Source organism: Cinclus cinclus, chromosome 1 (assembly GCF_963662255.1).
Source record: "Cinclus cinclus chromosome 1, bCinCin1.1, whole genome shotgun sequence".
NCBI lineage: Eukaryota > Metazoa > Chordata > Aves > Passeriformes > Cinclidae > Cinclus > Cinclus cinclus.
This window is the reverse complement of record NC_085046.1, coordinates 31,020,340-31,043,421: the sequence shown is the minus strand read 5'-3', so window position 1 is coordinate 31,043,421 and position 23,082 is coordinate 31,020,340. Positions and strand designations below refer to the sequence as shown.

The 23,082-nt window shown below is 38.0% G+C and overlaps 1 protein-coding gene across 1 annotated transcript in view; it reads right to left on the bottom strand.

The window, feature by feature from the left end:
* Nucleotides 1-9,859: 9,859 nt before the first annotated feature.
* Nucleotides 9,860-23,082, bottom strand: part of DNAH11 (dynein axonemal heavy chain 11) — an 85,002-nt gene continuing 71,779 nt past the window's right edge. The window contains 6 exon segments of the mRNA XM_062501688.1: nucleotides 9,860-10,012; nucleotides 10,015-10,064; nucleotides 11,355-11,475; nucleotides 11,477-11,558; nucleotides 18,607-18,666; nucleotides 18,668-18,717. Coding sequence (XP_062357672.1) covers nucleotides 9,860-10,012; nucleotides 10,015-10,064; nucleotides 11,355-11,475; nucleotides 11,477-11,558; nucleotides 18,607-18,666; nucleotides 18,668-18,717 — 516 coding nt within the window.

Sequence of the window (23,082 nt, the reverse complement as noted above, 5' to 3'; positions counted from 1 at the left end):
AACTGTTTTGCTACTAAAACTGACAAAAGCAGAGTCTTTACCTAGAAGTCTATAAATATTTCTCAAATAACCACTATATTTTCTTAGCTAAATCATCCATAGACTTTATCCCAAGTAGAAAATTTATGAGTTCACCATTTATTAAAATGCCTTCAAACTCATTTTACAAATTTTACACCATTTCCCAAAGAGTCATGTTTGAAATGGAAGTTTAATATTTTTCTTTTTGCCTCCGTTATTTATAGCAGAGAATTTCAACAAGATGATATTCAGCACAGGGCTTCAGCTGGCTTTTAAAATATTTGGCATTTGCCTGTAAAACCTGTGGAAAGTAATCCTTATGTCTCTGAAATTTTTCTATATTTTATCCTTTAGTTTAAGAAGTAATAAGCATAACAAAATTAATTTCAATACCCTTGAAAATAATGATTCATGGAGGGAATATAAGAGGTATAAACTCTCATCTTTCAAAAGGAAATAGATCATCCTGAGCTGAACAACATGTAGCAGAATCTGGGCACATGTGAAGCATTTTGTGTCTGACAAAAAGACCTCCTTAAATCAGAAAGCTGAGTTCAACCATGAAAAACCCAACACAAATTTCTACCCTGAACAAAACCACAAACCCATGAAATGTATTCCATCTGGATTAGGCATACTTTGATTTTCTCATTGTAATTAAAAAAAATAAATACCTTAAGCAGAAATATATTAAAGACAGTGTCTGCACAGGATTTTGTGGTAAGCCACAAACACCCATGGCTCAGAATAGTGGATGAGAAAAGAGAGATCTCTAAAGTATGAAGCTTAGAAATTGGTTAATTCAAATATATACATATATATTCTTTCACTAAACACAGACTGAAACAGGACAACAATGTATATGAACCACCTTTATTAAAAATTTTGTCTAAATTTTTTAGCTTTCCATTAAAGGTATTATAATAGTAAGTTATAAAAAACTGAAAAAAGAACAAAATGCTGTGTTAATCGTCAGCTGCTTGGCTACAAAACTGCAGCTATTCTTCTTTTCTCACAAATATCTTTCCAAATCATCCCACACCATCGAAAGCAATTCATTTGTAGCTCTGACACAGCTTTTTTTCTTTCCTTTTATTCCCCCCGGGCATTGACTAGTATTCCTTTTTAAAGGAACTCTTACCCTTTTCACATCCCAGCTCTGCCCTCGTGTGTGCTGTGCTCAAGCAGCTACATGTGAGTACCTTGCTGGGAGGCAAAAGTGTGCAGTTACAGCTGCCTTCATCGTGGTCCTCTTTGCTGATGCAAACAAGCTGACTGCTCCAGCACTGCCACTGCTGCAGGGAAGCTGACTCACACTGGGCTTGGAGATCTTCCCACAAGTTCCTGGGGTAGCACAGAGGGATAACCAGGGATCTGGAGGGAAGGGGGCTATGCACAACCCGTGATGCCCCTGTTCTCCACATTCTCATGTCTTTTTTCTCCTCCTTCTTCTGTCCACCCACCAAGCAGAACCTTAATCAGGGAAAGAGCAAAAGACAAGACAAACAGCACATAACCCTTGCTCTTTAATTCCTTTCTTTATGCTTGACTGCAGGATTCCATACACAGGGTACTGAGCCATTGCCTGAACACCCAGGTATGTAAATCCATTCTGGGAGAATGGTCATGACCATGCATTTGGTCAGCCCAAATTTAGAGCAGAGCAAAATAGATGAGTAGCATTGAATGGAAGAGCTCTGATTTTAGAGCATGTACAGGTTTTTATCATAAGTGCACCACTGGCCAAAGCTGGTGCAATGAATGCTCGGTCTTTGTAAACATACCTAGGCATGCCCATACTGAATAGTACAGATGTTTGTGTTATTGCCACACCCTTCCTCCAGATCAACACTAATGGGAACACAGAGGTAGGGTAGGGCACAGAGGGCTGGCATCCTGAAGCTGTCAGGTTTGTTTGGAAGCACAATGGTCCCAAGTCCTGGCCTCCCACAGAATGGTCATCAGTGCTACCAATTGTCCCCACAGGGGAAGGAATAATTAAAGCAAACAAAAGAAAAAAAAATAGCTTACTTTTATCTGGTCAAAACAGTAAAAAGCAGCATGGAAATTAGCCAGCATCCTTGTAGGAAGTTCACCAGTAATTTGAATTGAATTTTCTAGTATTCCTTTGGGAATGATATCCTCCTCTGTGATTGGAGCTGGCTTAGCACTGATAAAGACTCAGAAATCAGGATGACATATTGTACTGCTCAAGGAGTTTGTCCAAGGTTCTGAACCACTCAGCTACTTAGATGAATATTCCATTGAAAAATAGCCAATATGATTATTGTACAAAACCAAATTAATTAGTTGTCCTTAAGAAATTGCCATTGTGACTTTTTAATGGGGTAACAGGTCATTGTCATTTCTTGGTATATATTGAGGTTTCACCATTAGCTTCTAAAATTTAAGGCCTTGATTCTGAATCTAGTAAAAATATTATAAACTCAGGGTTAAGTGATCTGTGGTTGTGGGTGTTACCACATACAAAGACAAGCATAGCTCAGGAGACACCTGGAATCTCTTTAAGTTCCCTGTAGAACTGGAACCTAGGACAAAACATGTTCAAGACATACAAGTGCTAGACAGAAAAATGGGTCCAGCTAGCCTGCTACTTATGAAATATGTCTCAGACTACTTCAGAGTGTTACTGTCTTTAAAATTCTAAATACACAAAGACAGTGGAAAGACTGATAGATCAGAGAAGAGAGATATAATGGAAAAGTATCTGCCTCCAAAGCACCTCCTGGTGAAAAACAGGAGTATTGAGAAAAGTTTAAAATGTGGCTGGGCTAAAGATGATTTAACCACACCATTAGCCCATACTGCACTTTTCTTTGTTACTGTAGTAACATTTCAACTCAAACTGCAGCTCATCCACGAGCTTTTCTTTGGCTCTTCACTGATGTGCCAGAACCTCCTGATTGCACTGGCAATCTCCATGCAGCACAGGAAGAATTACAGCCAAAGAATACAACATGTCAGATACACCCTAGCTACTGCATCACTTTATTATGAGGCGTGCTGGGGGGATATTCCCAAACTGCCCCTCATCACGTGGAAAAAGGAATAAGGGAGTGGAAAGACGAGACTTTGATATCACATTACATGATTACAGCCTGGCAGCATTTGAATATTCATATAGGCTGCATCCATCCAATGCAAAGCAGAAATTATTCAAGCCTTAATATTATAACAAAACAAACATTCAATATATCAGATATATGAATTTGAGATATTAATTATTATTAATTAATATTAATATTAATATTAATTGATATTATTAGTGACAGAAGAGTTAAACCTGACACCAAAGAACTGAAGTGAATTTTTCTTCCACCAGTTTGCCAACCACTGTGCCAACTGCTTTTGCTAAATCTGAAGCCAAAGTAATTTTTATAGTATTTCCCAGGTCAATCAGAACAGCAGGTGTGGGTTAGTTTGCTTTTTTCTTTTTAATATCTATTTTTGCACCATTTTAACCTCCAATAAAATCCATAGTAAAATACTTCATCTTTCTGCTCCTTTTTTTTTTTTTATTTTAATATAAGCTTATACTGCTTTTGGGCCCAAATGCAGATGACTAAAGCTTGAGAAACACTGAGTGCATTCAAACCCCAATAGTTCTAGCTAGCTTAGTGCCATTTGGGATTTGGTCCAACATCTTCATGAAGTTTCCTTACAGACTTTCCACAATGCTTCACTATCAAAAACCTTTAAAGCAAAATTGTTGCTTTTCTCCTCCCTCAAAAGCCAGGCATAAGGGACTGGAAAATTGAACAGGTCTGTAACACCAGAAGCTTCTCAGATATTTCCCCATCCATCCCTATGGCTTCAGACAAACAACACTTCCTCTGCCATCTCCCATTTTTTCACTTTGCCCTCAGAGCAGTTGAAAACCCTGAAATTCCCCTGAAAAGCAGTTTGACTCTTCCCTTCACAACATTTCTATGCAGGGCTGTTTTCAGACTGGCACGGTTAGCTTACATGAAATATGGTTAAGCACACTTCCAGTTTCATGGCTGAGGAAGGGGGCAGTTTGTGCATGCTCTCACAGCGCCTAGCACACCAGGGCCCCTCATTAATCCCACGGTGGTTTTGTTTCATCCTGCAGAAAACACTGACTCTAACCCATCTCTTCATTTGTTGCAGGCAACCTGGTCGGCAGAAAAAGCAGGCTCAAAGGCTGTGGTTAAAACCAGGAGAGGAGAGAACCATACTATTCCCAAAACCACCTTAATGTCAAGGCCTGGAACGTGCACTTGCCTTTTGGCTTCAGGGCTGGCAGGTAGTCACATATAAACATTGGCTATTTAGCATAAAACACAGGGGAGGGAGCATCCTTTTTTCGGTGGCATTCATGGTGGCAGTGCTCCTGTTCACTCTGTTACTGTGCTGGGAAACCAGGGCTTGCCAGGGCATCCCACAGATCTCTTTGTCCACTGCAGGATGGGTTCTTGGTCCATACAAAGCTGGCCACTGCCAGTGGCTGCTATCTCAGGAAAGCAGCACTCCGGGACTAACTATACAGCTTCCCCAGGGACAGCCAGACACATTTCATTCAAGTCTCCATTATGGCCTGCTGAATGGAATAGAAGCTCTTAATTGGGCGGGGGAAGGGTGTGCCTGAGGGCAGTCCTACCCAGCCACCCGGGACTTGGTGTTTTATCTCTCCTGCTCCTCCTGGGAGAGTGCACTGTTCAGCAAAACGTGACATACACCCTATTAATGTGGTGTTTATCTGGTTACAACCAAAAGCAAATGGAACAAGATTATTCACTGTTTAGAATTTTGCTGTAATCCACCGCATATTTTGTGTTCTGGGAACATCCCTCCGGCTCAGGAGGTATTCCCCATCAGAGAGGCAGTTTGACATTCATTTGTAAAAGAACCCAATGGCATGCGGGGCAGTTTTCTTGAGTGCCTCCTTTGCAGCCATCTCATGCTTTTGTCCTAGAGAGATGTCGCAAAATCTTCCAGAGTCTATAGTGAACCCAGGCTTTTTGCCTGCAATAGAAATAATTGGGGAAGGGTGAGTGATGGAGGGGGAGGAGATGGGAAAATTAGCAGAGCAGAAAGGAAAAAGAATGATAATGCCCCCATTAATTTCACTATCACTTGTGCAATGCATATTACTTCTTCTGAAGCACTTCACTAAACCCTTACAATTTCAACAAGCAAAATTGCGAGCTCTCAACAGTGGCCTTATTGCTGGTATTAGAAAAGCCTGCAGAAATCTGTTCCCTTGGTTTTAAGATAATGAACCTTTTGACATTTTGATAGATGCTCAGCATTGTTACTGAGCTTTAGAAACTCTTATGGGGGGTACAGAGCAATTCCCTCATGAAAAAGGGAGCAACATGTGGTAGATATCACATCAGTTTTTTAACTGATTGGTTCAGTGGGTAAATGCACAAGCCTCTCACCTTGTGGGGCCTGAGCTTAAATTGAGCACGGTGAGGTCACAGTTGTATTAACCTGGTATTCTCACTATTGTCTGTGGGGAATAGTAATCCCAAGTATAAAGCCACAGAGCCCTATACAATTGAATATAGTTTGTATAATGACCATTATTTATTCACAGGGGGCACAAGATTACACGAGCATGGAGAAAATTGCCCTCTGGCCCTCATCTAGTCAAAAGGTAGAAAACTGTACAAAGGAAACCTGTATTATGCCAAGCACAGGAATGCTCTAAAAATTTCTTCATACTGTAATGCTTATGGCCTTACACTTTTCATCCGCCCCATTGCCATGAATATGGTGGGGGTGGAAGGAACTTCAGAACTCAAATCTTCTGCTGAAAAAGAAACTGTGCTCAATTTTCCCACTGTAATGCATATTCCATCCCAGTGATAGATGAATCCAGAAGGCTTTATTCTGTCCAGTAAAAAAAAAAATACATCTACTCATACATGTGTAGAAGTGCATACATAAAGATATAGAACCATAAAACGATTTTTCCACATTTCTAGCTCAGCATGCCCCATTTCACTTTTGAGCTCAATTGTTGAATTGTCATTCTTTAATGGGAGGACAGTTAAGTGGTCCTTGAACCAGAAGCAGATAAGAGGCTTACATATTGTCTCACGATCTTCAAGTGGGTCTAGTCATGAAGACAGGATGAAAAACCCAGGAGGGGCTGGACTGCTCTCTTCTTAGCATTTTGCTAAATACATCCTTGTGCTATTCACATGCCTTGAGTCGAGATTTTTCTCCAAAAAGTGACAAACAAAAAAGTGCTAAACAAAAAAGATATGCCTTGAATACTTCAGGTCTGCACTTTCTCAGACTTGAGCATCTGACACCAATGGCCATTTCATCAGAGAAATGATCAGAAGACTGAACTGAAGGCAAGAAGGAAAGCAGGTGGGAAAGCAAGAGAGAAGATGATCTTTCCCATTTCCCTGCAGGATAGTGGCCATGTGACAGAAAACAGCAACTTGTGAATGAAAAGGACCTTATTACATGCAAGCAATATTGTCATATAAAGCAAGGGCAATTGGGCAAAATAAATACCCAGGACCAAGCTTGCATTCTCAGAAGTTATGTAAAAATGGGTAAAAGCAGTGATTGTGGGGTGTAGAGCAATAGGTCTATAGGACCATCACTTGGGATAAAAAGACAAAAGCAGTTCAACTGGAAAACAAATGTGTCTACATCAACAGCTGAAGACATACAGAAACTTTCTTAGTATCATAGAATTTTCATAAGGGAGACCTGAAAAATTGTCATGCTCTGGGGTTACCTACCAGCTCTAATACTATAATGAGAACTAACACTGAAGAATAAATTTATAGCCATTAAACAGGATAGCTTCCTGTATGTCTATTTACCAATGACTGCTCCCCTCGGGTACCTATAGTCAATCTAAAAAAAAATTACAGTCACAGTTCTCCAAATACACTCATGTTTTACCACACTACCTTTTCACAGTTTTCATCAGGAGAACAGGCTGTGAAGGACCACTGTAATTGATCTCAAATTCTGGTTCACCACCCAGTTCTGGAAGGTATTTGCTTGCTTCTTCAGATCTGAATTTGTCATGCAGGGCACCACCCTCACAAACAATTGCCCTGAAAAATGAACCCTCAGATTTCATACCTCAGAGCATACAACATTCTGTCCTGGACAGTATTATTAGTTTCTGAAAAAAGCATATTTTTTCTCTCCTTTTCTGGATATGTTGAGTCTACTCACTGCTTCCATTTCTTGGTGTATCTTTAAATATCTTTATCTACCCCTCTGAACACATCCATCACTGCCATAGCCTGGAAGCCTGCCAAATACAGATGCTGTACCTTTTGCATGACAACTGAAACAGGATGACACCAATAATTTCTGAGGTATGTAAAAAGCCCTAGTAGAATCAAGCGACTCAGGATTTGCCTTAAAATACTAAATTACATATATATACACACAAGCACACATACATAAAAATAGAATTATTGGTAAATAGAAATATTACAAATAGTGGTAAAAGAATATAGAAATATTGGTAAAAGATTACTTTGTTAGGTATTGCCATTGTCTGCTTACTGTTAAATATTTAGATATGACAAACTGGAAACCCTGTATGGGACATTTACTACAGTGAGGAGTGGCAGGGAGTTAAAATTCTGTTTTTAGGGGAGTGGACAAATGATGGTAAAACAGAATTTCCTTACAAGATACAGTGTGAATGTACAGTGTGATGTCTAAGGAAAAAGGCACTCAAATAGTAAAGAAAATTCCACTTTGAAAACATCACTAGTTCCACTAAAAAAATTATGGTAGGATGCAGGATTTTATCTGAAATGGTCTAGGTGAGGCATGTGTCCAGACATAATAACAAAAAAGATTTAAAACTGAAAAGCAATTTTCCCAAACTACTCTAAAGGTACTCCTTGGCTGTGTATTAAAAAGTCAACAGGACTCTTTTGTGTTCAACTCTGAACTGAAAAAGGAAATCCAATTCAAGGAATTCTATCTCTTTAGTACTTAGAAGAAGCATGTCAGCACACAAAATTGAAAAAGGTCATCAGAGTTGCTTCAGAGACATGTCTGACTCCCAGTACACCTGAGCCCTGACTTTTTCCAGGGCATACAGTTACTAAAATTAAAAAGAAAAGCAATGGCCTGACTGTTATTTGGATGTGTATTATTTACTTCTTACTTATGTACCAGATCTGTTTCAATGCTAATTTTCCAAGTGCAAACAGCTAAGTCATGCTCTTTGTCCTGAACCTAGCTTCATAAAGACATTGCAGCATTTTAAATGAAAAGGAATTACTTTATAGCATCTCTGGAATTTCTGCAATTATTATTGATACTGAAGTAGCAGTCACTCGGTGTGAGAAACTGCACAACCACGGGGTTTGGACACAGGCATGACCTTCCAGAGAAGAAACAGTAAATCCAGTCAATGTCATCATCATCAATATGAATTTTTTTCCTCACCTGAAAAGCTGTTTGGGCGAGGAAAATGAGCTTGTATCCTTGGCTTATGAAAAGAAAGGTTGAATATTTGACACCTTCTTTCAGTTTAGAGGTACAGCACTGAATATTGCCTGATTTTTCAACCTGTTTAATTGCTTTGTGATGCATTCAGCCTGACAGTTAATACAATTATTTTTATTTATTTGAATTTAAATTTATTTGAATTTTCCCTTTTTTTGCTCTACTACTCATAAGATAATTGATTTCCTACTGTAGACACCTATAAAGAGCTGACCTAAGCAGTGTAAAATGCAAGAGGCTGAAAAGAGGCTTTTAAAGTAAACTTTCAGCAAACCAGGGGTGAGGGCTGCAAACAGCAATGCTCTTCTTTCTGCTTCCTTATTTAACTCAGCATGGAGACTCTCACTTGAGCAAGCTGGTAATTTTAGAGTGGGTGATCTCCCTTACTCACAGCATTAGATCATTTGGTAGATTTACGGTGGGGAATTGTTCATACAGAATTCCTCCAAAATCTTCCTTCCTGGCCCCGTGGGATGGTTTAACAGAAGGAAGGTAAACTTTTATAAGCACAGTCAGAAGGCACTGTCAGAATGGAGGCAGCCAACAAAGAGACCCGTGGGGCTGTACCGTGTTACAGAACAGCAGGAGATCACATCGTGTTCTCTTTCCTCAGCCCTGCCAATGTAAACATCTGGTACAAGTAATAACTAATGCATCAGGCATCACTGCTGGAGGCAGAATTCTGTTTCTTGCACTTGGAAAAAAAGTCAGCAAGGGTCAATTTTACCTTCAGTGAAAACTGGTAGATGGGGTTGACACTGCCCAGGCTGATACTCCCAGAGCAAGGAACGGATGCTCTTCCAACCGTCAGTCTGTGATGCTCTCTTGTTGTGTTATCCTGAGCTGCATTTTCTTTGGCTTCAGCTACCTGAATGATGACAGTTATCCCGTTTATTTTTTAATTTGCCATGATTATCCTGCACAATTACCAAAATATTCCTATCCATACAGAAAAGAATATGGTTATACTCTAGAAAACGGACTTTGTTTCAGACAGTAGCAAGTATTTAAAGTAAGTAAGCTTCTTATCTTAGACAAACATTGGGGTATAACCGTCCTCTGCAGAAATATGCCTGTTTACCTGTGAAAACATGGCAATCCTATATTAATACATTCATTCAAAATTCATGTTGGAATTTATTAATTTTATGAGTACTAATTCAAGCATCTAAAAAAAATCCAACATGTGACAACTACATATTATAGATAAGAAAATTAGATTATGGGGAGGACAGCCCTTTCTGCAAAGACAGCAATTTGACTATACCTATTCTAGCTCATAGAAATGTTACACTTGAAATAATAATAGAGTAATAAAATAGAAGTTTTACAGGCGACTTTAACTTGTTAGAAACAGTTCAATTGGTACTGTCTTGTGTTGTATTGCAGCTGCAGTTACCTTTGCTGATTTGATTTTCTTTACAAGTTCACTGTCATCTAGGAGACTGCCCTGGGCAGTTGACATGCTGAGCAGCCTGTCATCCTCCAGCTGCTCCACCTAAGCTCAGCCATGAAACTGTTCTGCTTCTTGGTGAGAACTGACTAGCAGAGGGAACAAAACCACTGTGTTTATACAACCACATCAAGAAACGATGTTTTATAGCATTTGTGAGCTCTATTTTCTGTTTAATTACATCAGTTGATTTGATTTGATTTCTGAAAGGCCAGTTTACTTTCTGTCCCTGTATACCAGATCTAAGGTTCTGGATACCCAAAGTGAGAGGGTTTAGGTCATCATGAACTCAAACGTTATCTCCCTCCTAGTGCCCTTCCTCCTCAGATTACACAAAAGGACTGTGACATTGCCAGGGATGGCAAGTGGTAATCTAAGTGGCAGCTGAGAAAACCAGAGAATAGTACAAGCCTGAAGAACCTCACTTTGGCAGCAGAGTGGGAAAACACTGTCATAGTCTGCTCTGCTGGACTGACCTTCTGACAGTGCAAGATCTTGACTAGTGTTATGGGGAGCTCTCAGTCAGACTGACTCACACCAAAACCCCAGATGATACAGCCCTTGTAAGCATGCAGTCCCAGGTGGAACAGTGTGCAGATGCAGAGGTAAACGGACAGCTGTTTTCAGATCTCATTCCCAAGTATATGGCTTTCATTCTTCAAGGGGTAGTTAAACTCCCTGACCCACTTTGCTCTTGGATGAAGCAGGAGCACCTCAAACAGGTGGAGCAAGTCTTTGTGGAGGAAGTTAGTAAATTACATGAGATAGCACACTAGGGAAATAAGAAGTATTCTTGTTACTCATTTCACACCCCTAAGTATTTTTTTTTTCACGTTTTGTCTCATAGATTACAACCTGGCCAAAATCCTTCCCATAACCACTTATAAAAGCGTTTCTCCTCATACTATGTATTACTGTGACAGCAGCAGCCACACAACTGCATCCTTGCAGGAATAAGTTGTGATTTATTAACCAAATGGCCTAGCTCCTAACAGTGGCATTATATCCTTGTACAGACTGGCATGGAATTTTATTTACACTTATTGGCTCAAGGTCGCTGAAGCAGAAAGCACTGCAGAGGGCTTTAATCCTGCGCTGTAAATTAAATGCAATGCACAGAGCAAACCAAACGGTAGAGAGAACTGTGGGAATAATATCACAGTAAATTTTACTTCCAGCAGAGCTTTAGGTCAAGACAAGCCCTTTGGGAGCACAGATCTGAACAAATTAGTAAAAGAACTTTCTACACTTTCCAGACTTAAAAGTTTTCTAATATGGGCTACTGACAATTACAGTACAGTGGATTCAAGCAGGCATATTAATTCTAAGCTTAAAATTTCAGAACAGGCAGCAGACAAATCAAAATATAGTCCTTACCTTATGTTTTTTTGTGAGTCTTACTTTTCAGCATTAACAACCTCAGCCAAGAGCTGGTCTTCAGGCCTGTCCCTGGTGACAGTGAAATTAATGAGGGTGGTCTGAGCCTGCGGTTCTGGCTTGTAAGTGAGGGTTAGCCAGTTTAGTGTGAAGGATGAAATGAAAATTCTTGTTGAATTCACATTTTTTGTCTTCAATCTTGGTACATCTGGGAAAGAATAAAATGCACAAGAATGTGGATCTCACTAAATTAAAACCTCATAGGTATCTCAGATTGCTAACGATGGGTACTGGATGATCTTAGCAGCATAGCAAGCACATACAAGCCAAACTTTAGGTGCCTGCAATTTAAGAAACAAAATTAGGATGATTAAACACTCCAAAAGTATATGAGCAATGCACAGAGTATTTTTAAATTGTTGTTTCATTTACATATACAGCAGACACAGGGAGATTATTCACTGCTATACTGAAAAGTCTGTGGCTTAGGGATAAATGCCTATCATCATTACTTACCAGAAACTTAGGAAAGTTTTCAAATAAATGCTGATGAGATAGTTGGTTTTTACTATAATTTCCTTAAACACATACCCTAAAAAACTAAGTAGGGACATGTATTTATAACAAATGGATAGACTAGAGGAGAAGGAATGGTTGCCAACTGAAACAACAAAAACAATATTTTTAAAGGTAATTTACTAAATGTTTCATTCCAAATTAATTATCTGTTGGATGAAAGAATGAGTTATCCTAGGTTCACCTTTTATTCACCGAAATCCCTTCTTGAAGAGCTGTCATTTCCTGATCCCTTATCTTCAGTGAGGGGTGAAGCCTGTCCTATACAGCCACTTTGCTACTGCTGAAGTACCCTTTTGGAGCCCAGCAGTGAGGCAACGTGAAGTTCACCTTCCTACTTCTGTCGCATAGCCTAAAAAAAATTGAAAGATTACTTGTAGACTACAGTGTGTGCCATGTTCCTGGTCTGGTGTGACCCAGTGACATAACTTTTTGTCATTGACTTGCCCAGTGAACAGTGTGTCAATTTGCAGGGTTCACCTGCCACACAAAGAAACAGTATTTTCTGTACAGAAATGGTTTTGAATGTTCTCTCCCAAGAAATGAGATTCAAATATTATTAATAAAACTCTGTTAAAAAAAAGAAAACTAGAACATTTATAACATGGAACATAGGTAGACACGAACTCTTTTAATAAAATTAAAATTGGCATTTGTTAACTCAATTTTCAAAGTTGATTGCATTAGCAAAGATAATAAACACTTAAAATGCAATTTATGAAAGTCACATCAGAACATGAATAAAACAAGTACTTTTTGTAGATATTTTTACATTGCTTACTTTCTAGGCTATTACAGGCCATTATCAGAGCCAGGTTTCAGATCCCTGCCTGCTCCTGACATGCTCTTAGCTATAAGACATAGTCTAAATGAAATGGTGGGCTGAGGCCCTTCTGCATTTCACCAGGGAGAAGGAAGAAAAGAGAGATGCCTATGATAAAGTTTAAGTGAATTCCTTCACGAAACCTACTATGTCTAGTACTGGGAAACCCGTGACTCTACAAAACTCAACATCAGACATATATTGTATAAAACTGCCACGCAAACTACTGGAGATGGGTGTTCCAGGCTTATGCTTGTATAATACTGCAATAATTTAGCCATATGGTCACATCCTTCAGATTATACAACCTCTCTCAGTGGACATGATTTCATTGTTCAGTTCTGCAACATGGTCTCTCTAAAGCTTTCAAAACTGGCTGCAGCTGGAGGGAACAAAACTGTAGAGCTTGACATGGAGAAAGCAATCTTGCTTTGCTTTCAAGACACACACACAGATGAAACAAGAGATCTGACAAAAGACAAGTCCTTCAGTTTGTCAGAAGAAAAAACCTTTGCTATGGGAGTCACACTATGTTTCAAAACATCTATGAGGCAATATAACAAGTTTTAGAGTTCTGGATTAAAATATTTCCTTTAGGAGTTCTCAATTCACAGAAGCAATAAATAACCAATTTCTGTGATTATCACCTATGAAAGGCAAAAGCTACATAATGACTTGGTGGGTTTTATTACTGCAGCTGTTGTAGATTTTCTGTTTAATTACAGTTTTGGAAAAAAAAGAAATGTTTTGTTATTGCTCTTGCATGGTTCAAAAGGATAAGCAACAATGATAAACAGAGAGGTGGTGAACCTAGTAGGATGACTTAATTTTTTTTCAGCATAATATATTTGTTTAGAAGTTAATTCTGAATGATGAAGAAATGCAGAAAATAGGCATGAAAAATGGAAGTCCATGATAGAAGGAATATCAAAAAATAGTCACCAAATAAATTTCTATAGACAACTTCTACTTTTGGCAATGTTTTTTTTCATAATGTCTTATTCCCTCAGCTGAGGCAGATAGAATTGGACAGAACTAATGCACCACTCTACCCAGGAACAGATAGAGCATCTTTCATGTGAGTCCCTGTTCCCTGGTATTTAAGAACAAAGTAAATTAAAAAGAGATTGTTCCCCATGAGATTTTTTTCCTGTTGAAATTCTTGTGGATTTTGAAATAAAGTAGATTAAGGGATTCAAAAAGGATTTAAAAAGCTTTAAAAAACCTGTATATGCCTTGAGTGGAAATTATTTTTAGCCAAAGTAAATATAAAACAAATTAATTCCAGGAGGTAACATGAGCACTCAGCTATGAGAAGTCTGGGACTTGTGTAACATCTTGTCTGATCTGTCAAACTTGATTGATTGACACAAAGACCTGCTATTCTCTTGTCCATGCTCTGCCTGAGGTAACAATGCCTAGGCCTTTCAAAGACAGGAACTCATGAAGGTGAGAAATTTTGAATACAGGAACATGGCTTCATATCATGAAATGGCTTGAGAGTTTATGCAACATCTTTTCTTTTCAAACACTTTCATGCAACACAAAATTAAAGTGTACTTTTCAGGACAGATGTTCTCCAAAACACACCATAACTCTAAATGGCAGAATAGTAGGATAGCTTTTTGTAGTGAGATGTTTTGGATCAGCTCAGCAAGAATTAAATAAGTGATACATTTATGGATGGGAAAGTAAATGGAAACTATATGTTTCAGTGGAAGAATGAGGGATGAACACATTTTCCGAGGAGCTTTCATTCTGTTCCTGCTGCTTAAAATTAAAAGCTTCTGGAACTGACTTGCAAACCCCAACAAGTAATGTAGAGAAAAAAAGTTGAATAAATCAGGTGAAAACAAGTGCAGAATGGAGCCGTTACCAGGCAATTTCAGTAGGCAAACTGTGCAAGTTGGTCAAACTAGTTCAGTGGGAAAAGCACTGCCTTGAAGCTGCACAGCTCACGAGACGACCAAGGCAAGGAAAGCTTCTCCCTGTGGAGAAACTGAGTGAATTCTTACTGTTTCATGAATAATAGTCATGCCTCATAAGAATGGAAACTTGTTCATACAAACTACCTTTGCACATAAATCAATTTTCAAGATATCTTAAAAAATCTCTTAATAACCTAATCTTGGAGCTGAAGAGACATGACTACCTCTTTGTGACTGTGGAGTTCAGCAAGTGTAACAGCTCGTGCAAATGCAAATAGGAGCCTTATAAACAATTAATTTATTCCTCTGTTTTCTCTCCTGTGAGCCAAAATAACACCGATCTGTTATAGTTAATGCTCATAGACAGTGATTTCCAAAAGAGAGGTGCTGGGGAAACAGAACAGGACACACAGAAATAAAAATTCAAGTATTAAGGGCCTTTCATACCAAGCCTATTCAATGGCACACTTTTGCTTATAGCAGGTGAAGGCCAAAACCCAACACCATGGGTTATGGTACCTTTTTGCTTTTATGCCTTGGTTTATCTGCTCCAAAAGAAAATTTAAGTATCTGCATCTTGAATAATTTTTGCATATATTGCTAATACATTGCACCCAAATTTTACTTACTTTTTGTCTTGTGGCTTCCATGCTTACATAAAACTATGTACTACAACTCATATTTTCGTAAAATTATTTTATTATTTTTTCCTTTTCTCCTCTCTCCCAAAGCAAATATCTTGAAATATTTCAACAAAAATCTTAGCATTTTTAAGCCATTTTGAACATAAGGCCACAGTCTAAAGTGCATTAGAAACAACTGAGCAGTTTTGTAGTTCCAAAATTAAGAAAAAAAAGTATCCACATTTGAACACCCAAATTTTGTTAGGCTTCTAAATATATACTAATGCACTAAAGCATGAAGTCTGCTTTTCAGAGATAACAAGTACCTTCAGTTCACCCTATTGTGATCTGGTTTTGAGGAAACTATAAATTTATTCATTTGAAGTTCTCCAAGGCTGAGAATTTGTTTTACAGGCTTCATTCAGAAACAATACCAAGAGTTGCAGAATATCCAGGGGTGCAACATAAGAACCACTTTGCAAGGAAGGAAGGGGAGAGAGACTTTTATGAAGTGGTTCACAGATCAGCAAGTTCTCTAATAAACAGGCTAGTAAATTTGCTTTGGAAGGAGCACAAGTTGATAAATCTCCCTTGCTATGCTTTCTGTCGATTGATATGATAAGATATATTTTACTTAAAATTAGGATTGTCTGAAGCTCAGTGGATTTAATTCTTTGTAATTATCCAGTTGTTGTCAGTATGAGACCATTTTATGACAGTGGTATCTACTGTGTGGGTCAGGTTCAACTGTGCATCTTTTCAAACACAGAATTAATGTACTATTGATGAAACCATTACTAGAACCAAATTAAAGTCTGGGCTGATGTATTGGTCCATGGGGTGCTGTCAGATATGAAAGGAGTAATTAGTATTCATTACTTCATACTCCACAACATTCCAATTATTAATGAACTTCAACTGCTGGACTGCATCATATCTATCACAAATATATTTCTAGTCTTTCTTTATTAGGAAAAAAATTAAAAGTACCTGAAAGAACTACTAAAATAAAAAAAATAACATGAATTAATCAAGAATGAGGCAAACTTGGCTTATTTGGTAATAAATTGTGTATATTCTGTGTGTATTGTGTGGGTATATATATATATAATTATACACACACACACACACACACACACACACACACACACACACACACACACGTGTGCCCCTCAAAGGTGACTTGTTCATCTTCAGTCAGGCACAGAATGCCAGGTCACATAATGCTGCCTAAAATATTTGGTAGAAGAACCTCTTTTTTAATAGCTTCACATATTTGCTTTTGTCTTCATGCATACAGCTTCATTGTCCTACATGGAAGCCTTTGCTAAATAAATGCAAAACTATATTGCTGTGACCCTTGTCCTCTTCAATCCAACTTCTTTCTGTTGTTTCACATCCCTTCACATCCTCCCATTCCTTAAAATTCTGTCACCTTGTGAAAATTTTGATCTCTCTTTTAGACTAGTATAATACTAATTTTCAGTAAAATTTCCTCACTATGGATTCTGAAAAGCAAGCTGTATGCTCTTACTCTGAAGCACTTCAAATACAGCTATAGAAAAATGCAACAAAGGGGGTCATTCCAAGGTCTCACAGTGCAGGGCGAGAGTGCATCTTCCAGAAGCTTCATGTATACAAGGAGATTTGAGCTGGTTTTTACTTAGATCTACTGTGCAGGTACCAATGCTAGAAATAGAGGGTGGGAAGGAGGGAGAAAAATCTTTGGTAATCTGTCCAAAAGAAGATAACATCTTATAATTTCTTTCATATTTTCACTTTCGACCATGTGAAGCTGTGCAAGCACTCTAACCTCTGACTAACATTTGAGATCCATCCAGAAATGCCCCAGGAGTATGTCTGGCTTTATATCAGAATAAACATCACATTCTCCAGCATGAAAAATCTAGCTTGTTGATGTGTTGCTTGCAAATAAGAACAGAAGAAAGGAACACTTTCAGACTTAAAAATAAATTAATATTTGAGCAGAAGCAGTGACATGGCATTTCAGTTCATCAGATGAAATATTTAATGAGGTTTAATAAGTTTACTCTCGAGCAACCAGAAGTCAACATTATTCTTTAGGCTGGCATCCGCATTAAGGACTTCACAATTTCATCCAAAATTTTTGTGAAAAGTTTTGGAAGACATTACAGACTGACATTCTCTTGCACCAAGTACAAACTTATTTTCCCTATTATCATCCTGAAAATATGTGTCTAAAAGGTATCTAAGTAAGACCTTAAGAGATATCTTTAATGGTATTTTTAAAGTTTGACAATTTTTCAAAATATAGAGGAGAAAGGGGACATGGGAATGACACAGACATCACCCCAAAAAGTTCAGAACATAAGGTTACCTTCCCTTGTACCATCAACCACTCCTGCCACCGCTGTGTCAGAACAGAGGAAGCTCATTAACTCAGCCTTGTGTCACCAGTTTGAGTCTCCTACTGGAATGCCCAGCTGCAGACCTCTGGGCTGGAGCTGTAGCACTTTCCTTGGGAGGGAGAGCCCAGAACAGGCCCTGAATTCGAGTATTCAGAGCACTCACATGAAAAACGGGGGGTGTGAGTTTTGGTGCTAGCAGACCAGGTTTAGGAGGAAAACTGAGCAGGCATTAACACCAGTGTGACATCTGCCTCCATGAATTCATGGCCAGGACCAGCTGGACTGGTTTCATGTGTGGGAGGTTGGCAGCAATAACAGTGTAAACAAATTGTCTTACTCTCCAGGGTTTTTGTTTGTTTGTTTGTCTGGGTTTTTGTTTGTTTATTTGTTTATTTTTTCTTTTTATATTGCTTCATTATTTCATGAGTTGGCCAAAAATACAATTATGGCATAGTGAAGGTATAGTTTCCTTAAGCTGAAATTGCAGCTGGAAAACCTTTTCTTCTTAAGTCCAAATCTAGCCTGTCATTTCCAATGCCTTCCCCCTTGCTATAGATGCCTAACATGGAAAGGAAATACTTTCCTTTCTGTTGTGCTAAATTATAATATATGCTACTCCTTGTTTTACTCCTTTATTTATTTGAAGTGAAAAAGTAAAGAATTCCACTCAAGTTTAAGAAACACACATCTATATAGTATTTTGGGTCCAATTTTGAAACTGAGAACTTTTTTTTGCTATCTAATCAGATGTAGATACTAACATTTTAATATCCACTCATCTCCAGATTTTAGCCATTGCATTTTAAAAAGAAATAATTTGTTATATTAGGAGTTGAAGCACTAAGGAAGATGTGGCAATCAAAGCAATATAGATCCAGCTATCATGGAAAAATTCTGATTACTCAAGCATACCTACCTTCCCCTTTTAACTGTATGTCTTCCAAGCAGAGGATCAAGTATGGGATCAGTAGAGTCACACGTTTTCAATCAGTACAGTCTCATCAAAAGCTAAAGCTCTTTCAATGGTCTTCCAAAAACTTTACCTGATAAATAAAATTCTGCCCCTCCAATACTAGATAAATGCTGTTTATCTAGTTTATAATTTGTTTATAGAAAGATTTCCTTTGTATAATATTAATGGCAAAGTTTTTCTAAAAGCACGTGGTTAAACGATAGGAAAACTGTTCACAAAGAATTTCCCAGTGTTTAAGAACATGACAGTTTTGAGTTCAGCATCTTTCTACCTATGCTCTTGCTACTCCTCATATTAATATATATATATATATATCTATATATATATATATATATATATGTTGGGGCTTTTCTTATAAGCAAATATGAGGAAGACATGGAAGACACTGAAATTGACCCAGAAATGTTGGAGAGCATACATCTATCTATCTATATCTATATCTATACTTATATCTATCTATATCTATATCTATATCTATATCTATATCTATATCTATATCTATATCTATATTTATATCTATATCTATATCTATCTATATCATCTATATCTATATATCTATCTATATCTATTCTTGTGTTACAGCTTTTGGTATATTCTCATTTAAATTATAAACACTTTCTTGAAGGTTTTTAAAAACACTTATAATCTGAGTGACTTGGGAGAAATCTGTTGCAATGGACATGGAAAAAGGAGTAGATAATAATGAAAAGATAAGTAATCAGATGATACAGCTTCACAGAGCAGGGTACTACTGAGTGCGAATGAAAAATCATGGTAATTTGTGAGGGTTGGAAAAAGAATAAAAAACAAACCAGGACAGATGAGGGAAAAGAGCTGATTCAAATGAGCAGACAGGCTAGATGATTAAGACTTATTTAAAAAATCAGGCATTACTATGACCATTTACTGTGTTGTATAATTGTGTGTTATATCTGGAATTTAGTAAAAAAGAAACTCTGAAAGCCCTCTGAAATGGAGAATTATCTCGCTAAACCTAAGTAAAGATAAGAAAATATACAAAGATATCAGTTGCATGCTAGTGCTGCCAGCTAACATATAATCCAGTAATAAGAATAAGAATTAAAACCATGTGTGTTTACCAGGAAATGACCCAATATTGGCTTTTGCCTTGGATGCTGCACATGCATGTGAGGTGCACATGCTGTGCTCTGCTGACTAAACTGTAGAGTATAAGTAAGGTCTTTATATATCATCAGGCTTAGCACCTTACCTGTTGAAAAAGTGATCTGACCCTCACAAGAAGTGCACCTCAACCTCCACTTCATTTCCTCCCCGTCACCTGAAAAACAACATAAGAAGGTCGCCTTTTCAAGCACCATTTAAAAAGGAAAATGATGCTGTGGATAAATGAGCAGAAGTGCTGTAATATTTCAATTCTTTAAGTTAGGTGCATTTCAACAAAAATCCCTCACGAAAATTAGGGGAACTTGAAGGCAATAAATGCAAAAGCCAATTCTTCAGAATGCACATATCCTTTCTGTCCTAGACGTATGACTTTAAGGTCAGCTCCATATTTATTCTTTATCCATTTAATTCCCTGTTGCTGGGGATCTATCATCAGAGGTCAGCACTCACAGTTCGTTAGAACAGTGGCATTTTCTGTTGACATCCTATCACCCTCGTTACTCCATGCCACATCATCTGTCAATGTGGCAATTGGGTCCAGGACCTGCGTCATAGGAAAAGGAGCCTTAGAATCAGAGTGGAATATAATCATCCAGCAAGGTTACCAAGAAGCAAGACATGACTCAGTGCCATGCACAAGATAACTGGGGGGATGTAAATTAAAGCAAGGCAGAAAAGTAAGGAGGATCCCTGTGGAGTTTCATATGAAAAGAAAGTGACGAGAAGCAGTTTGTCATATTGATAACAGATTTTAAAGGAGTATTTTCTCATAAGATATTTACTTCATAAAAATATTTCTAGATCAATAAAGGTAAAAAGGCATCATATATTATAGAATTCAGTGTGTTCTGATATTGCAAATTCAATGCTCTTGAGCACCTATTTCTGGAACCTAAATCAGTATTTATCCACAAAAAAAAAAAAATCATAAAAGCAGAATTCCCATGGCATCTTATTCATATAGCTCAGCTACCCCCAAAAACCAGAGAATGGGGCCATCTCTGGGGGCAGAGGCAGCCACAGAGCTCCCTGTGTGGCACCAGCTACAGCAAAGCTCTCCTGTGAGTGCCCCTTCACTCAGGAGGGAGCTGTCACAGAGCTGCCACCTCACAGCCACGCTTGCTGGATGCCAACCCCCCCCACAGACACTTGCAAGGAGATGAAATAAAATAGAAGTGGAAAACATCTGAAATCAGTGCTTACCAGACAGGTATGGGTGGGAAGAGAAATGCCTAACACGGCATAACAGAATAAAAGAGAGTGAATGAATAAGTTGCTTGGAGCAAATAGGAGGGGCTGGTGGAAGCATAATGGAAGACCAGATGCCTGGAATTGTTTTTTTTGCTTACTGAGTCAAAGGGCAAACCCCCACCAATTCCTTCACGGTGTTATTCCAGGCTTCCTTATTAGCGATTTTTGGATTGAATCCAGAAGCCATAAATAAATGAATGTACTGCATCATCAGTATTAAGCCTGAACTATCTTTTCCCCTATCCAGAAGTATCTTAAATACTCTTCGATCAAACTTTTCCTTCTCCCTGGACACGTCTAGTCCTCATTGCTGGCTTTTAGACTGAAGCTTCTGTTAAAAATGCACACTGAAACAAACAAAAAAACCCTCATGTATATCTGACAGTAATTTATAATGTAAAGCATTACATATATTTAAGCCAAATCTGCACAATTATTAGTAATAAGAATGGCACCATATCTCTAGTGCAGCTTCTGTGGCACAGCGTCATAGTTACTGTAGTATTACAGAACACATACCACCTTAAATTGTCTAACTCTTGGTTCTAATCTCTGAGCCCAAAATAAACCTATCTTTTGATGAATGTGCTGAAAATACAAACACACAGGCCCCAGCAGACCTACACTCCCTTCTGCAAGCATGCAACATATCTATCTCCCATGTGTAACACGCTCATCTAAATATAGCAAAGACTGAAAACATGAATTTTTATCTCTGGACTGTAAGACAACCAATACAATAATTTCCATGAACTGAAATACTTCCTCATGAAAAACAATAGCACTGGGGTATTATCAGGATTCATAATATTAATTTTCACACAATGCTCAAAAAATATCTGAATATATAGATACTTCTATTGTCACTGTATCTGCACAAAGCTGATACTTAATGATGTAGAATGACTTGCTGCTCCATATGTGGAGGATTATTAATAAACATCTATTTTAACATAACTTTTCAAGTGTATTTGTCTCTTATTTTCCACTCTTCCTCATTTGGAGGAAAACAATCAAAACTGAAATGAGGTATTTTTTCTCATTGCTGTTCAGGGAAAGCATCTTAAAAAGTAAAACATCTCCGTATGGTTTATTTTTATCCATAAAAATGTTCAATCCATTTAAAAAAAGTCTTAAAAGAGTTAAGAATGACATTTATTTCCAGAGTCCTACTACTGAAAATATACGGAACAATTTTTTCTACCTAGGCTGCTAGGTAGAAGGAGGTTTCTGAGAAAGGGTTTTATCTGCAAGCAAGGTTTTGGTGCAAAAAGGACAGGGAAGGGTTCCAGGTAAAGAAAACTCTGGACAAATTAGTGTCTGTTAAACTCTAGCACAAAGCAAATGCCTACAAAGAGATGTCCCCACTGTTCCGCGTGCTAATCTTGGAAACTCAAATATGGATTTAACTGTGTTTCCAAAGTGTCCTCATAACTCAGCTCACCAGCTGTGTCATAGATCTCTGATTGAAAATGAGGTAAGTGCAGCCCATTTCACATATTTCTGAGAATAAGTGACATTAATTGTGATATAATGCACATAAGAAATAGGAAACAAGTAGGAAGGGGTGAGGAGCATTTGCACTAAGGAAAAGAATGGTCCAAAACTTCAAAAGTAAGGAGAGAAAAAGCTTTGCAGAGACAACTGCAAGAATTGGAACTTCTGTGCATTTACTGAGTATTCCATGTGCAGAAAAATGGGAGTTATCATAACAACATGCTCTTCCTGGAGCTGAGAAGCAAAGTAGAATAGGTCTCTCTGTACAACTTTTTCATTTTTACAGCATTTGCTGTTACAAAGGTGTCAAAAAGCACAGACTTTGGCATTGAGATTTGGAAAGGGAAAGGATATTATTCTGCCAGAGAACCTCTCTCTTTCTTTTCCCTCAAAAGATACCTGTAATGTGAGGAAAGTATGCCTGTGTGCACACACTCGATATACATAAGAGCACATACATGCATATTCTGAAAGAAAAAAATCCCTTCAATGAGTATATACAGATCTGTACCGTACTTCAAACTG